At 48.8% G+C, this 16,799-nt stretch overlaps 1 protein-coding gene across 1 annotated transcript; it reads left to right on the top strand.

Moving 5' to 3' along the window:
* The first annotated feature begins 14,525 nt into the window (after positions 1 to 14,525).
* LOC136454320 (uncharacterized) lies at positions 14,526 to 14,984 on the top strand. Its single transcript, XM_066454775.1, has one exon. It carries the CDS (start codon positions 14,526 to 14,528, stop codon positions 14,982 to 14,984), a length of 459 nt encoding a protein of 152 aa, XP_066310872.1.
* The last annotated feature ends 1,815 nt before the right edge of the window (positions 14,985 to 16,799 follow it).

The raw sequence follows: 16,799 nt of genomic DNA, 5'->3' as shown, positions 1-16,799 counted from the left end.
AGGTCCCAGCCCCGGTCTTGCGGCGGCGTCCTTGGTGTGGTGTGGGGGATATGACCCCCGGTATCCATAGAGCAAGACACTGGTCGCACCATCAGAGGTGGCCCAACCCACAAGATCAAGACATGCGGCGCACGACACTGGTCGGCGTGCACCGCGAGGCTAAAAAAGATATTGTAATACCAAATATGATATTTTTCTTGTAACCCTACCCCTCAAGAGTATATAAGGAGGAGCAGGGGTCCCTAGACGATATATCAAATCTGATACACAATTAATACAAAATAATAGAGCATATGACGTAGGGTTTTACGTCATATTGACGGCCTGAACCTGTATAAATCTTATGTCTTGTGTCTCTGTATATAAGGAGGAGCAGGGGTCCCTAGACGATATATCGAATCTGATACACAATCACTACAAAATAACAGAGCACAGGACGTAGGCCTTTACGTCATATTGACGGCCTGAACCTGTATAAATATTGTGTCTTGCGTCTCTGATACCATCCGGCTTCTAATCATGCGCACCCCCATTGATTATTTACTACCGTGGGTATACCTCTCGGTAGACCGCCGACTAGATTTCATCGACAGACGATAGAGACGCTCTAGATAGGGGATGTGCGCTTGATACTCCAACGAACCAGATGACCTACCTCAAGATCAACATCACGTTCTCCACGACAGCCCTAGGCGTACAACCGCTCGTACAGGCCGCCGTCGGGGAGGTGACACCAGCAAGACCGCCGCGACGTCCGATCAAGATGGGGGCTTTCCTCGTCATCTTCGTCCGGCGCGACTCGGCGCAACAAACAGCAGCCGCCGATACGCCTGGCAGTTCTGCTCCAATGAAATCGGATCTGATCCATCGGGTTTGGTGGCAAAATCGGTCCCGTTCCGATCAGCTCCAGGCACTGGCTTCTCAGCCTCGCCGATGAGCCCCGAGCGCGGCACCCTCGACGGAAGGATCATCACGGAACCAAGTACCACCACGCACATCAAGCGGGCCCGCAACAGGACTCCGTCACGACGAGCGGCGGTCCGTGGTCACGATCGTGCATGTGTTACAAGCAAAAAGGAGGACACACATAGGCCCCGTTTAGTTGCCGGCCGAATTGGCGCCGCCGGAATCGGCGTTCACTGCAGCGCACTGTAGCATTTCGTTGGTATTCGGTAATAATTATCCAATCGTTGACTAATTAGACTCAAAACGTTCGTCTCGCAAAGTACAACCAAACTGTGCAATTAGTTTTTAATTTCGTCAACATTTAGTACTCATACATGTACCGCAAGTTTGATGTGATGGAAAATCTTCTTTTTATATAGTGCCAAAGTTTAAATTTTAGGTAACTAAACAAGGGCATACACGCTCAGCATGCATGCATGGAGGTCGCAAGCACAAACACGCCCAGCGGCTTGTTGACAAGCTAAGTCCTATTCCTTTCTTCCAATTTAGTATGGTATTGCATGTTTATGTCTCTGTGTATACGCTTCTATGGTTATTCAAAGCGGCGATCATCCTCGTCTTCCATCACGACTCATCGGTCCTCGCCCTTGACTACGACTACAACTCCGATTACTCCACTTCGTCGGCTATTAAAGTGCCATATCCTATCGTTTCTCCGATCAGATCGAATGCGACTACGATCTCCCTGAATCTGATCTGCCTAAGGCCGACCAATAATATAAAGATGACGTCGTCCAGACAACTCGCTCCGATCGTCTGCTGCATCGCAATAATGATCGCCGCAAAGAACGTCGCCATAACGACATGCCAGAAAGCTCGAGGACCGGACAATTTCATCAACGCCGCCGACCAGACGTTTTGACTAGAACTAAGTACATCTCCTATATCTGTATTTAATACAACTTTCTCCAATTATTTTTTCCAAGTTTTCGTCGTGCTTCTCCAATTATTATTTCTTCGGTTATTCTCCATAATTAAATGTCTTCATGTTTAATATCTCCATGTTTAAGATGCTCCATAATGTAATATCTTGAACATATTCCCCATAAACTCGTCGACCAGCCACGTTCTCACTTGTGTTATCCAGAAATGGCCCTGTCCTCGACTTCGCTCCTACACGTGCACGAGCCATGCTCTGCGTTATAGGCAGCCAGCAACGGCTCCTTAGCGACACTCTTTCTCTTATGCGTACACGGGTGCCGGCCACTCCGTGCTATGGGGCTTGGGCTAGTCGGGGCTGGTGATACAATACAGAACCAATTGGAAGAAAAATACTCATATTTAAAATATGAACGCTTCATATAAACATAATGTTTATTTATTCCGCTCTGCTGCCTTTATTGCCGAGTTCATATATTTATTTTTACATCATGTACTACCCATTCTATATATTTATTGCAGGATCATCGTCCGGGTGGTCGCACCATCTGGCCTTCGAACTTCTCCGCCAATCAACTGGTCGGACCACTAGGTTCATTGACTTCGTCGCCGACCAGTTGGTCGGACTATTCGCGTTTACTTCTACTACCATGGGTATACCCCTCGGTAGACTGCCGACTAGATTTTATCGACAGTGGCGCGCCAGATAGGGGATGTGCATGCTGATTATGTAGCGAACCAGATGGGATTTTTTTTTCTTCAACCAACGTCGCCGGCAATTCAGCATTCGGCGGCAACTCTAAATTAGTTTACTATAAAAATAAATTGAACGATGTATTTAATGATACTAATTATGTACTATAAATATTAATATTTTTATAGATTTAGTCAAAGTTAAAAACATTTGTGTGGCAGAACCGACTAATCTAATGCCTCACAGGAGTGCTTGTCTTCCATTAGACACTAAGCACTCGAGGGAGAACATTAAATTACTCGGTCCTGTCGGGCACATCCCAGGGGAGAACAAAAAAATCCACATTTTTGCTATCAGGATCACAAATGAGAGAATAAAACTTACGACATTCTTAACCATTTTTCACATCACTTTTAGTACAACATCAGAGTATAATATTTATTTACTATAACAGCGGAATATAATTATATTATCTGAGTCATAAACAATTTAATTGAACAGCGGAATATAAGCATGTGATCAGAATTACAACGGAAATGAATATCTAATCATGATATGATGAAGTACTGATAAATAAACTACGACAACAGATTATGAAACTTTCATTTATAAAAGCATTTGGTGAGAGTTATAAATAACAACTACGATCGCAGCGTAAAGGAATCATCGCTGAGCCCACCAGGAGGTATCCACACACAAGAGTCAGCTTTAGCATCCACCTATCACCTGCAACAAGGGGAATAAAACCCTGAGTACTCAATTGTACTCAGCAAGACTTACCCGATAGGAGGAAAGAAAAGACTCCAAGGATATGCAAGGCTATCTAGCTTGTGGGTTTATTGCATTTGTAGGAAGCATTACTAAGCGTGTGTCCTTATATTCGATTTTTATTAATAGCCACATTGGTTCATTAACTAATCATTCTATGTAAGCACCTGTGCTACTTTCAAGCAGGTGGTAAGCAATCAGATTTCCTTTGTCCATCTTCCATCTTTCATCTTTCAGTTCGTACTACGATGCTAAACCGTAGACAAGCCGTACCGAATTGCCTGGTGATTCGTGAATCAATGCCTCAGCTGGGTACCCCGAAAACACACGTCCCGCTTATACCCAAGGCACAAGTAGGACCAACCCATCACTCTCTTGTCTCGGGTGTCCAGGTACCGTCCAAACTGGGACTCCAAGCCCCCACCCCTGAGTCCCAGACTCAGTGCGATGCAAGAACCTCCTCCACCAAAATAAAATCCTGACAGTCGGTCCGGAAAGAGCCGGATCCGTGACAAGAGAGCAACAAGTCTTCCAAGCGTCCATACACAAGTATGTGCTCGGGATAATAAGTCTGTGACTTGCCTATAATCTTATGCAACGATCGGTCCTTAACCGACCAGACAGGAAAAACAGTGTAACCAAGCTATGCCCCGCGTCCACGGCGACACAACCTCTTACACCCACCAATACCCAAACTATATCCCTGTCCAGTCACTATTTTTCATCTCCACCATTTATATTTTCCAAGTGATAATGATATAGTAACATATTTCCTATAGCTCGCGAGTGACAGACAATCACCCGACTTCTACCGGAATCCTGTAGCATAGCAATCTACATGATCCTGTCATACTAGTAAGACTCATATGATAAAGATATATACAAGTGGGTTTCATTCAACTCCTTAAAACTTAATGCACAAATATAATTTAAATTGTAGAAAAGTATGGGTTATGCATCGGGGCTTGCCTGGGTAAGATATATTAAAAGTTAGTATCTGCATCTTCAGACCATCCATCATCAACTGGATAGAAACCCATTGCATCATCTTCTGGAGAGAATACCCTTACATCATCTTCGGATTCCTAATCATCCTTCGATCGATCTGTTGATCCATCATCGTGCCTATATGATATGCATGCGATGCAATACAAAGATGTAATTAGGCAACTGTAACCGTGACTCATAAAATATGACATACGCCGCTCGAGTTAACGGGCTAGTTCTAACGATGGCCGTATTTAGGCTACATGTACACATTGTCGGATAAGGCGTTATTTCCCAACGATTAATTTAGTTATATAAACCAAAGTTGTTTCTTTATTTTATTTTGTCAATTTAATCTTTATTCGAATTAGAGCATTATTATTTATTTAGCAACTAATTATTTTAGAGCTACAAAAATTATGGTGAGCAGCTAATATTGCTAGGAGCCTACTGTACAAATTTTGGATTCAACAATATTACCAGATTATCATGAAAATTTCTACAAGTTTATATTTTATAATATTAAGTACCTTAAATTAATTATATAGCTTCTAAGAATATTATCGTACTATATGAAGAAAATATACTAACATGTAGCTTATGATGTTAGGAACCCAACAAAACTTATTTCATAATTTTTGGACAACTATACAAATTTATATTGATTGTACAAGTTCACTTTATGAACTAAATTAAAAATTGCTCCATAAATCGAAAAGGGACGGCGCAACTAAATTGGCCCAGCCGCGGTGGGGCGCTAGCGGCCTAGCAGCGGCAGCCACAAGCCAGCCCAGGTGCGGGAGCGGCAATGGCCCAGCGGAGGCAGGACCAGTCGGCCCAGATGGCACGTGGCATCGGCCCAGCGCGGGGAGCGGGGCAGTGGCCCAGGCGGGCGGTGCGCGAGCGACCCAAGGCGGGCGCGTGGCCCAGCGCACAGTGCGCGGCCCAAGCGCTAGCAGTGGCCCAGCCACGGAGACAAGGCGCGACACATATGCAAAATGGCCCCCGAACTTTCCTTAAATTACGAAAAGGTCCAACTGCTATTTTGTACACCCACTGACAAGTTCATCTACCCCCGGCTTCCACCTCAATCAAGTTTTCTCACCTTCGCTTTCATTCCCCAAAAGCAGATGTCGGAATAGGGGAGCACCGGCCGACGGTCAATCCCGACCGGGGCTGCACGGCAATAGCGGAAAACCGACCGCGAGGCAGCGGCGGGCCTGTCCATGTACGCAGGCACCGGTGGCATGGCCAGCGGTGGCCCACAGCACCCTAGCTGCGCACGTGCACGGCAACGGATTAGCCGGCGGACATGGCTCTCCACGTGCTGGGCGGGGCACAGCGGGCTTCAGCCACGGAGGCGTCGAGGACGCCCGCCCGAGGCTGCGCCGGTGGAGGAGCATGGCTGCGGTCCGTGGGCGCTGCGGCATGGCACAACGGAGCGCGGTCGTAGCAGCTAGGAAGGAAAGGACGACGGCGCGTGCGCTAGCCGCTGCTGCAGGGCACACGGGCGCGGCTGCGGCCTGGCAGCGGAGCTGCGCAGGTCTCGGGCGAGGCACGACAAGGGCATGGGCCAGCGCAGGAGGGGGCGCATTGACGACGGCTACGGTCCAAAGCGGACCGGGGCTCGGGCGGTTGCTCACGCTCGGAGATGGGGGCGGCGCGAACGCCGGCGAGGCGCTACGGCTGCGGTCCAGCACGGGACACGGCGGGGGCGCTGCGGCTCCAGTGGCGGGAGCACGAGGCGGCAACGGCATCAGCGGAACCGGAACGGCAGGGCAGCGTAGCGGACGGGTCACGTCCGACCGAGCGTCGCGGGACGGGACGCACGGGCACAGCGGGGAGCGACGAAGCCGAGTGCGGTGGGAGGCGCGGAAAAGCAGCGCCGAGGGACAGCGGGTGCCGCGCGGGGACGAGGGGCTCGCACGCGCGCGGGAGAGAGCCGCGGGTCACGAGTGCGCCTGGCCACGGCGGTGGACCAAGGCAGAGGGGGAAGGAGAGGGGATGGCGCTGCTGGCACAAGCAGCGGGGACGCGGCCGCGCTGCGCGTACGGCAAGGGGGGGGATCGAACGGAGCAGCGCTGTGATGGCTCTCCCCGGCCGCAGAGAAGAAAAAGGAAGGGGAAACGTCCCACACACGCTAGAGGACGGACGGGGACAAGGGAGGACAAGTAGCTGGTGTCGCGACGTTCGCGCGATGCGGCGTGGAACTCGGCACTACCATCAGAGAAAGAAGACGAAAGGAGGAACAACTGAAGTTTGGCCGAGTCCGACGGAAACAACAAGGCAGGTAGTGCACGACAGTAGCAGCCCGGTCAACTTCCATTAATTATGGACCGCGCGACGTGCCCCCAGCAACGTTGCAGAGTGACGGGACAACGGAGACAGGTAAAAGGTAGTACACGGCAGTAGCAGCGATGAGCAGGGAGTACTGGCGTAAAAACAAGCAGAGTCCGAGAGAGCGAGCAAGCGGGGAGGCAGGACTAACTCGGCTTCACTCTGCCATGGCGCGACGTTAATAATTTGGATGACGGATTTATTCAGAGAAAGGGGGACGCACCACTGTACTCAAACGTCCAGAACACAGTGCAGCAAGGACAACAGCGCTTTTAAATATAATCTCAGATGTTGACACGAAAAGCTGGTTTTTATTTATTTTATTTTAAGTTTTAACACGATTCACTCCCAATTTTTATTTCAGTTCTAATTACAAGTGATATTTTATTTTGTAACAAAAATTGTTTTCATGCTCAATCCAACAGAATAAGCCATTCACCATTTACTTGCTAGAATCGCTAGCAGATATTTTAAACATAATTTAAAATTTTAAAATCCGACATAATCGTTTCGGTAAATTTTATTAGGCCTAAAACGCGGTGCTAAATGAGATCGTAACACCGGGGTGTTACAATTTGACTCATGAGACGTGAGACCGATATTTATTTCTGGTCGGATGGAGTACTATATATATGGAGTATCTCTATCTATCTATATCTGCCTATATATATTATAATATAACATATTAGAAAGCAAAAAGTGATTCTAGTCCATCTAAATCTATCTCACCATGTTCGTTTAATCGTATCAGCCATGCTTATCAGCAACGATATAGTATTTTTCGCTCACAACAAAACAACATCAAACGGCTTGTAAGCCACAAAAACGATCAAAGAGCGAAGAGTTTCTTTTAATCCTATTTTGTTTTTAAAATATCTGTGCATTCTCTATTTTTATATGTGACTTAAGTTAGAAATGACTTGTGTCTAATAACGATACGAAATCTGATATCAAAATATATTAGGTCCTGTTGCAGCACACGAAACATATTTGCTAGTTATAAGCAAAAGCTAAAATAGCTACACGTGCCGGGGAAGCTTAATCGAATCTTTGCTGGTATGATTGCTTCAATCTGATGTGCTATGACTATGAGTATCCCAATTCGCCACTTTCTTTTTAATTAAAGATAACTGTTCGTGTTCCTTTCATAGAGGATGCTCCTTCCTTTTTTGTGTTTTTTTCCTTTGTTTTGTACTTGGTTCCTTGGTTTAATTTAAGTTTTCAGTAGGGGCTCCTTGCCCTCCTGTTCCTTTTATAAAAAAAAATGTTCGTGTTCCTACGCAGCTGGGGATAAATTAAAGCTGTAGCCGTGGAGTAGTAGGAGTGTGTCACGGACACAGGCAACGCGGGTGGAGACGATCCAGCGGCGGCGGATGGCATTACTGTGGGCACTTGGCGCAGCGGTGCGGAACATGGGGCGCCGAAGCAGCGGCCGGCGGATCGAGACGCTTTTGGGTGCGTTTGCATGCTTCCATCGTCGATGACTCGATGCGCACCTCTCGCCTCGGCGATTCCTTCCGCTTTCCAGCTCTGCCCTCGCTGCAAAGCTAGTACTCTCGGAGTCTCGGTTCGGCGGCCGGCGGCCATTCGCAGCTTCTTCTGAGACGGACAAGGCGGGGCCCGAGGGGCAGCTTCTTCTTGTTTTGGGCCTGGTACCAGATGCCGGTTGAGCCTGAATCAAAAAAGAAGCCGGTTGAGCCCATCTCAGCAGAGATCCCAGCGAAATCGTATTATATTGTACCACATATTTAGCATGTTCGCTTGTTGTTTTCAGGCAGCCTAAATCAGTCAGCCAACATTGTTTTTCTCTCACAATAAACCAACCGTTTGTTGATTTCAACCAGCCCAAATCAGTCAGCCAACATTTTTTTCTCTCACAATAAACCAACACCAGCCAGCTCAAACCAGTCCAGAAACCAACCAGCAAACAGACCGATTTATCGATGTTCCAGGAGAGAAAAAAACCCATACGTTGCAATGGAAGAAAAGAAAGGTACATCCTCATCTAAAGCCTTCACATCTATGTGTTTCTTTGTCTTGAAAACTATAGTTTTTATATTTACATCTTTATATTTTTATGGCACACGAAATTATGCTAAAATGTATATAAATAATCTTTAGTTAATATATTTTCTTCTATTTAAGTAATCAATTGCATTTATGACATAGCGTAGGGACTCTCTTATGTACACGAAGGTCAAGGGCACACGTTTTCACTTCCACTCCCAATTATAACATCAAAGAATCAACAAATGCAGTTGTGAGCCTCTCTGACAGGGCTCCTGCAGGGGGCTTCAGCTCCGGCTTCTGCAGGAGCTGTGCCAAACGTCTGTTTTGGAAAGGGCTCCGCATGGGGAGCCGGTCAAGAGCCGGAGCCATTTTTTGTCTGCGCAGGAGAAGCCTAAAAAATCGAGCTTCGCGCAGCTCCTTGCTGTGGGTTCACGTCGTCTTGTGCGAAGGAGCCGTTTTGCCAAACGTTTTTCAGAACGGCTTCAGCTCCTCTAGATGAGCAGAGCCGGAGCCATTTTCAGAGGAGCCAGAGCCCTGCCAAACAGGCCCTGAGCATACTGCATACCAGGAATTTACATAGGGTATAAACACTTCATCTTGCAACTTTTGTTAAAAAAACAAAGACCAATAGCACACAATCAATCGATGAAGAATATCACCAATGAAGCAGCTTTTTTTACGTCAACTCTATAAGCAGCTCCAGTGATGGAGATGAAACTGTTTTGGTGAGACGTTTGGTAAAACATGTCCTTATGGTAGGTAAAAACTATAAAATGTTCATAATACCTTTTTTATCTTCTTTCCTATCCTTATCTGCTAGCTTGGAGTCGTGAGGCGGCATCCACTCACACCTGAGGGCTCCAACTTCGTTCTCTTGAAGCCTTGCCAAGGCACCCACAAAGTCTTGACGGGCTGACGGTCACGGCACCCCGGCGGCCACGGAGCCCCCAACTTCCACGTGACGGCGTCCCCACAGCCTGACAACTCTATGCGACGGAGCCTCAGTGATCGCATGCCCCAACGAATCGGCAGCCTCGTCCACATCCCGGTCTCCCTGCCCCGCGTCGTCACTGTCATCCTCGCCTCAGTCTCGCTCAAGTCATTGCCTCATCATGTAGTGCCGCCGTTGCCTGACCTCGTCGTTGTCTCCACGCCTTGCGCCACCGTTGCTTCGACCTCAGCATCTTTTCGCACTTCCTCGCCTACAAATATGATACCTTGTGTATATGGTTTAATTGGTGTCTAGTTTAACCTAATTTGTATTCAATTTATTGAGTAGTTGTATTGTATTTGTCCTAATGAATTCGTATTGCAGTCCATCACGTTGGAGGTCATCACGAACGGGACCGAAGAAAACAAGATGGAACTTAGAAAAAAGAAATCTAAAAAAAGACATCGAAACAGGCTCTAACTGAAACTGAAAAAAAATAGACATCAAAAACATGAAAAGGATTCTAACCGGAACTAAAAAAAAAACAGAAATCGACAAAACACATTGAAAAAGAAAAGGCCTGACGTCCTCTCGTTCGTGACGGAGAAGGTCTCTACGGCAAAAATCAGAAAAGTCTGAACGTTTCTGGAAAGAAAAATAGGAAAGAAAATAAAGATATATATAGGTAAAGGTAGAAGAGTAGAGAAATAGAGATATCCTTTCCTATTTAGATTAGGATTTCTTTTTAGAATTATTTGGATTAGGATTTCTATTCACTACTCAAGATAAAAAGTCCCGCACGATAGGAGTCTATTTCGATTAGGATTTCTATTCAGGTTCATATCGATTTAGACGGGAGTTATTCTAGCTCGTTTGAGCACGAGTTTTATATATTCCCGGACGGAAGAAACTCTCAATTATTCGGTAGTTAAATGGAGGACGGACGAAAAAAAATGAATGGACACGGAAAAAATGGGTTAAAATTTTACCTCTTTATTATTAGATATAGAAAAACGCGTACATTTTCAAGATTTTGTTATATGGTCACCCTCAAAGGGCGATCTATAATTCTATATTTCTTGCACTTTCAAATGGAAGAGCTGTAAAATTTTCACGTTGAGAAGCCACCACTCGTCAGAACTCAAAAGAACCATGAGCATTTTTGCAACACGCGAACGGTAAGGCGATTTCCCCCAAATATTATCCAAATTTCAAGCCGTATTTATTCTCCAAGGCTCAACATAACAAGTTTGGATCTAGATAACCTTCGCCACAATTATTGCCTCCAAAGCAGGTCAAATTATTCCCCAAGTAACCTTGGCCACACAACACTTAGACGGCAATTATAGTAGGTAGCAACAATATGATGTAGGCTCTTCTCTCATTTTCTATTTGTTCTCTACAACCTAGACTTCCCCCTCTCCATGCGCAGCTTCACAAAGAAGCTTTTCATAGAGCAAACAGGATATAAACAATACCATATGCAGTGACAAAGCATGAAAGGAAGGGGGCAAATGCCCGGGTTCATCTCTACGAGGCTCCACCAGTGCACTCAAGAACATATGAGCGATGGATTCATTGGTATCACAAAAACACGCAATTAGGATCATCAAGCCATCCCCTTTTAATAATTGTTTTAGTTAAGATTGCATTATTCTCCACGAGCCACATGACGATTTTTTTATTTTTTGGCGAGACCTTCCGTTTCCATTTATGTTTATAGGAAATATAGTCTCATTTCCGATTATTATAGTAATGTAAAATCTTCACATTTTTATCCTATTTCCATTGGAGCATGTCTTCATTTAGGGAGAATTGAAACATAATAGCTTTTTTAAAATCAACTCCCATTGATCCCTTGATTTAGGATATAGCCATCTTCTAAAAGAAAGATTCAACTTTACAGCACCCTCGAGTCTCGCGAGAGGCCCCCATGTCGCTCTCTACGGGGTGGCTTGGGCGGCGCCGTCTTCCCCCAACGTCGCCCCCTCCCTCGTGCCTCCACTTCCCAGTCGTCGCTAGAGCTCAACGCTGCAATCCAGCGGAGAGCAAGGACGGTGGCGGTTAGGTCCTCTTCTCATCTCTCCCCCTCTCTCTGAGGGGCTCCCGTACTAGGCCTGCACGGGGCAGTGACTGCCAGCAGGATTCCGGCCAGGTGTGCGTGGATACGGCGTCCCGTCGGTCAGATCTGTCGCCCCCGCGCTTGGAGCTACCGCAAGAGTTGTTTGGTGGTGGAGGCGCAGGTTGTAGGCCAGCTACGCTTGGAGGATGGCGCGATCATGGAGAGGCAACTGCAACATGTCTATGGCATGCGTGCATCAAGGTGGCTGCAGCTTGGAGCTGCATGACAGTGGCTCGGAGGTCAGTTTTCATCTACGCGTGCTATTGGGGCATGGCAGCCATGGCTGGCCACGACAAGGCATTGCTTTCCATCTGCAACAGATCCTTGAGTTCAGCTCATGAGCTGCGTGCTGTGGCAGACGATGAGCAACTTCACATGGCCAAAATTCAGACTTAGCAAAAAAAAGTGAGGGAAAAACTGAATTTTAGCTTTTCTACTAGAGATAGTATATGGATACATAGCAAAAAGTTATGCAATTAGAAAAGCTAAAATAACTTATATCTTGGAATCGTGTGTGGTTCTAGTGTACTTATTGAAGAGTATCTGTCGGGTACCATAAAAAGGGGTCCCCTAAGCAAAAAGCAAAAAAAAAAAATCGCTTAAACCCCGTCAAATTCGAAGCCAAGAGACAAACTATTGGCTAACCCCCGGCCTTGTCCGAGGCCACCGACTCTCCGCCTCGCTCGAGGCCTCGCACGAAAGGCCTCGGACGGCTTACCGAACCTCCGCCTCGCTCGAGACCTCGCACGAAAGGCCTCGGACAGGGCATCAATTTTCTGTCTCGCTCGAGGCCCTGCACGTAAGGCCTCGGACGTGGTATCAATTCTCCGTCTCGCTCGAGGCCGGCTCGGCAACAGCCCCATCGCCTCCGCCTCGACCGATCTCCCAGACAGAACGTCACACCCAATTAATGTGACCAACCACTCCCGTGACATCAGCCAGGACGACGGCTCGACACAGCAGAGCAACCGATGAGACGGGAAGTCAGCATCAACACCATACCGTCCGGGACAGGACAGGGCAGGGTTACCGGCCGCTGTGCTCGGTACTGTGCCCACGACCGATGCTCGCACTACACTATGCTACCTAACCCCTGCTCCTAGGAACAACACGACGTGGGGAGTCAAGTCCGGGTCACTATAGCCTCGGAATCAATGTATAGGACCGACTACTCCCTCCAAGCTTCAACAATCCACTTCAGGGTCTCGGCAACCTCGGGATTTGCGCCCGCCGAGCCCCCCACGATGGCTCAGCCTTGGCACCAACTGAGCCTCGGCTCTTTACACGACCAACACACAGCAACCGGCACATCGCCCGCCATGCCCTGCATCAAGCTATCACTGGAGCTCCCACGTCGCACAGGATCGGGTGTGACCGGTGCGTCACCCCAGTGCATTAAGGACAGGACCACTCTGTCAACCATACCGCCATAGTGACAGGCTACAGGGCTCGGACATGCCGCCTCTGTTCGCACAACGCTATGTAGCAACCCCATGTATCACCCCTGTCCCTCCTTCAACTATAAAAGGGAGGGACCGGGGCCGTTTCTAGGGACGAGTTCATGAGATAGACGAACATGAACATAGATAGACAGACTCACTCACTCGCGCAAGCGACACTCTGTAACACGCACGCTTCCTCGCTGCCTGAGATCAACATCTCAAGCAATTCGCACCACTCCTCACAGAGACCTGGGACTAGCTCCCTCTCTCGCCCTGCTTGTAACCCCCTAATACGAGCATTTCGGTTCAAGGAATACAAGATTGATCTCTCAGACTGGACGTAGGGCACCTATTGCCAGAATTAGTATAAACCTTGTGTCTCTTTGCATCACCATCCAGGATTAGGGGCACGCAGTACATTTTTACTAGTTGGTTGAGGGCCCGTCGGTCTAAAACACCGACAGTATCACCCTGTTCGCTTGGCCTATAAACCGTACTTTTTCAGCCAACGAATAGTATTTTTTTCTCACAATAAATCAATCATACTTTCAGCCATGGCTTATCGTCCAGGCTTTCCTCTTCGGCACCACCTGCCGAGACCTGGTCTGAGAATTGGGCTAGAATGTGCCAACCTCGGCGGTCGCACTCCTCGACATCGCCACCAACTTCACCTTAGGCGAAGAGGCCGTTGGGGCCATCTTCCTCGACAACGACGCCAAGGGGAAGCGGAGGGATGAGGCCCCCGAGGCCTCGGCTCCCCACCTCGCCAAGAAAAAGAAGAAGGGTCACCAGGGGAAGCAGGAAGTCCTCGAGGCCAGCCTAGTCATAGCCACAGAGCGCAAAAATCCTCGAGGCCCTAGAGGCCCCGGGCTCTTCGACGATATGCTTAAGAAGCCCTACCCTTACCACCAAGGCCCGGTGAAGCACGACCTCGAGGAGTGCACCATGCTCCGGCGTTATTACGCCAAGCTTGGGCTCCTCGACGAAGACGCCAAGAAGAGGGGCGCTGGTGATAGGGACAACGACAAGGACGACGGGTTCCCCGAGGTGCATAACGCCTTCATGATCTTCGGTGGGCCTTCAGCGTGCCTCACGGCGCATTAGCGAAAGAGGGAGCACTAGGAGGTCTTCTCGGTGAAGGTGGCCGCTCCCCGGTACTTCAACTGGTCTCGAGAGGCGATCACCTTTGATCAGGATGACCACCCTGATTATGTCTCGAACCCCAGGCAGTACCCACTTGTCGTCGACCCCATCATTGGCAACACCCGGCTCACTAAGGTGTTGATGGACGGAGGCAGCGGCCTCAACATCCTCTACGCCAACACCCTAGAGCTCCTGGAGCTCGACCAGTCGTAGCTCCGGGGTGGTGCCACGTCTTTCCACGGCATCATGCCGGGGAAACACATGCGACCCCTCGGGCGCATCGACTTGCCTGTTTGTTTTGGTACGCCCTCCAACTACCGCAAGGAGGTCCTCACCTTCGAAGTGGTTGGGTTCAAAGGGACCTACCACGCCATCCTAGGGCAGCCGTGCTACACCAAGTTCATGGCGGTCACCAACTACACCTACCTCAAGCTCAAGATGCCAGGTCCCAATGACATCATCATGGTCGAGTCCACGTACGAGCATGCATATGACTGCAACGTCGAATGCATCGAGTACGCCGAGGCTCTCGTGGAAGCCGAGACCCTCATCATTGATCTCGACCGGCTTGGTAGTGAGGCGCCTGACTCCAAGCGTCGCGCTGGGACTTTCGAGCCCACAGAAGCCATCAAGCTCGTCCCGGTCGACCCCACCAGCTCCAACGACCGGGCACTGAGGATCAGCGCCACCCTCGACAGCAAATAGGAAGCCATGCTCATCGACTTTCTTCACGCGAATGCCGATCTATTCACGTGGAGTCCCTCAGACATGCCGGGCATACCGAGGGAGGTCGCTGAGCATGCCTTGGACATCCAGGCCGGTTCTAGATCGGTGAAGCAGCGCCTGCACCAATTCGATGAGGAAAAACGCAGGACCATCAGCGAGGAAGTACAGAAGCTTTTGGTGGCCAGATTCATCAAGGAAGTGTCCCATCCGGAGTGGTTAGCTAATCCTGTGTTAGTTAAGAAGAAAAATGGGAAGTGGAGAATGTGCGTAGACTACACCAGTCTAAATAAGGCATGTCCAAAAGTCCCTTTTCCATTACCTCGAATCGACCAAATCATTGACTCCACTACGGGATGCGAAACCCTATCCTTCCTTGATGCGTATTCTGGTTATCATCAAATCAAGATGAAAGAGTCTGACCAGCTCACGACTTCTTTCATCACACCATTCGACATGTACTGCTATGTGACTATGCCGTTCGGCCTTAGAAATGCAGGGGCCACATACCAGCGGTGCATGACCCAAGTCTTCGGCGAACACATCGAGCGAACCATCGAGGCCTATGTGGACGACATCGTGGTCAAGTCCAAGAAGGCCAGCAATCTCATCAATGACCTAGAAATAGCCTTCAAATGCCTTAGAGAGAAGGGCGTCAATCTCAACCCCATGAAGTGTGTCTTCAGGGTCCCCCGAGGCATGCTCTTGGGGTTCATAGTCTCGAAACGCGGCATCGAGGCCAACCCAGAGAAGGTCTCGGCCGTGACCGATATGGGACTAATCCGAGACCTCAAGGGAGTATAGAGGGTCATGGGATGCCTTGTGGCCCTGAGCCGCTTCATCTCGTGCCTTGGTGAAAAAGGCTTGCCTCTGTACCGCCTCTTGAGGAAATCTGAATGCTTTTCTTGGACTCTCGAGGCCGAAGAAGCCCTCATCAAACTCAAGGCACTGCTCATCAATCCTCTCGTCCTCATACTGCCAGCCGACGGCGAAGCCCTCTTACTCTACGTCGCTGCAACGACCCAAGTGGTCAGCACAGCCATGGTAGTCGAGAGGCAGGAAGAAGGGCATGCTCTACCCGTCCAACGACCTATTTACTTCATCAGCGAAGTGCTCTCCGAAACTAAGACACGCTACCCTCACATCCAGAAACTGATCTACGCCGTAGTCTTGGCTCGACGCAAGCTATGTCACTACTTTAAATCCCACTCGGTGACCGTGGTGTTATCTTCCCCCCTGGGAGAGATAATCCATAACCGGGAGGCCTCGGGTAGGATAGCTAAGTGGGCCGTTGAACTCATGGGGGAAGCTCTGTCCTTTGTGCCTCGAAAAGCAATTAAATCTCAGGTCTTGGCCGATTTCATGGCAGAGTGGACCGACACCCAACTGCCACCTGTCCAAGTCCAGGCGGAATGCTAGACCATGTACTTCGATGGGTCCTTAATGAAGACCGGGGCAAGCGCAGGCCTACTCTTCATCTCACCCCTCGGAGTACACATGCGCTACATAATTCGGCTCCACTTCGCCGCCTCCAACAATGTAGCCGAGTACGAAGCCCTCATCAACGGCTTACAGATCGCCATCGAACTTGGAGCACGACGCCTCGACGTGCGGGGTGATTTGTAGCTCGTTGTCGACCAAGTAATGAAGGAGTCGAACTGCCATGACCCCAAAATGGAGGCGTACTGCAAGCTGGTATGCCGCCTTGAGGACAAGTTCAATAGACTCAAGCTCAACCATGTTGCGTGTAAATTCAACGAGGTCATGGACAAACTGGTAAAGATGGCGTCGGCATGG

Source organism: Miscanthus floridulus, chromosome 5 (genome assembly GCF_019320115.1).
Source record: "Miscanthus floridulus cultivar M001 chromosome 5, ASM1932011v1, whole genome shotgun sequence".
NCBI lineage: Eukaryota > Viridiplantae > Streptophyta > Magnoliopsida > Poales > Poaceae > Miscanthus > Miscanthus floridulus.
Note: the sequence above shows the minus strand (reverse complement) of the source record. Positions and strands in the feature narration are given on the sequence as shown.

Excerpts from the sequence above, each read along its gene's own strand:
- LOC136454320 (XM_066454775.1), top strand. The coding sequence starts at position 14,526 with ATGCCGGGGAAACACATGCGACCCCTCGGGCGCATCGACTTGCCTGTT.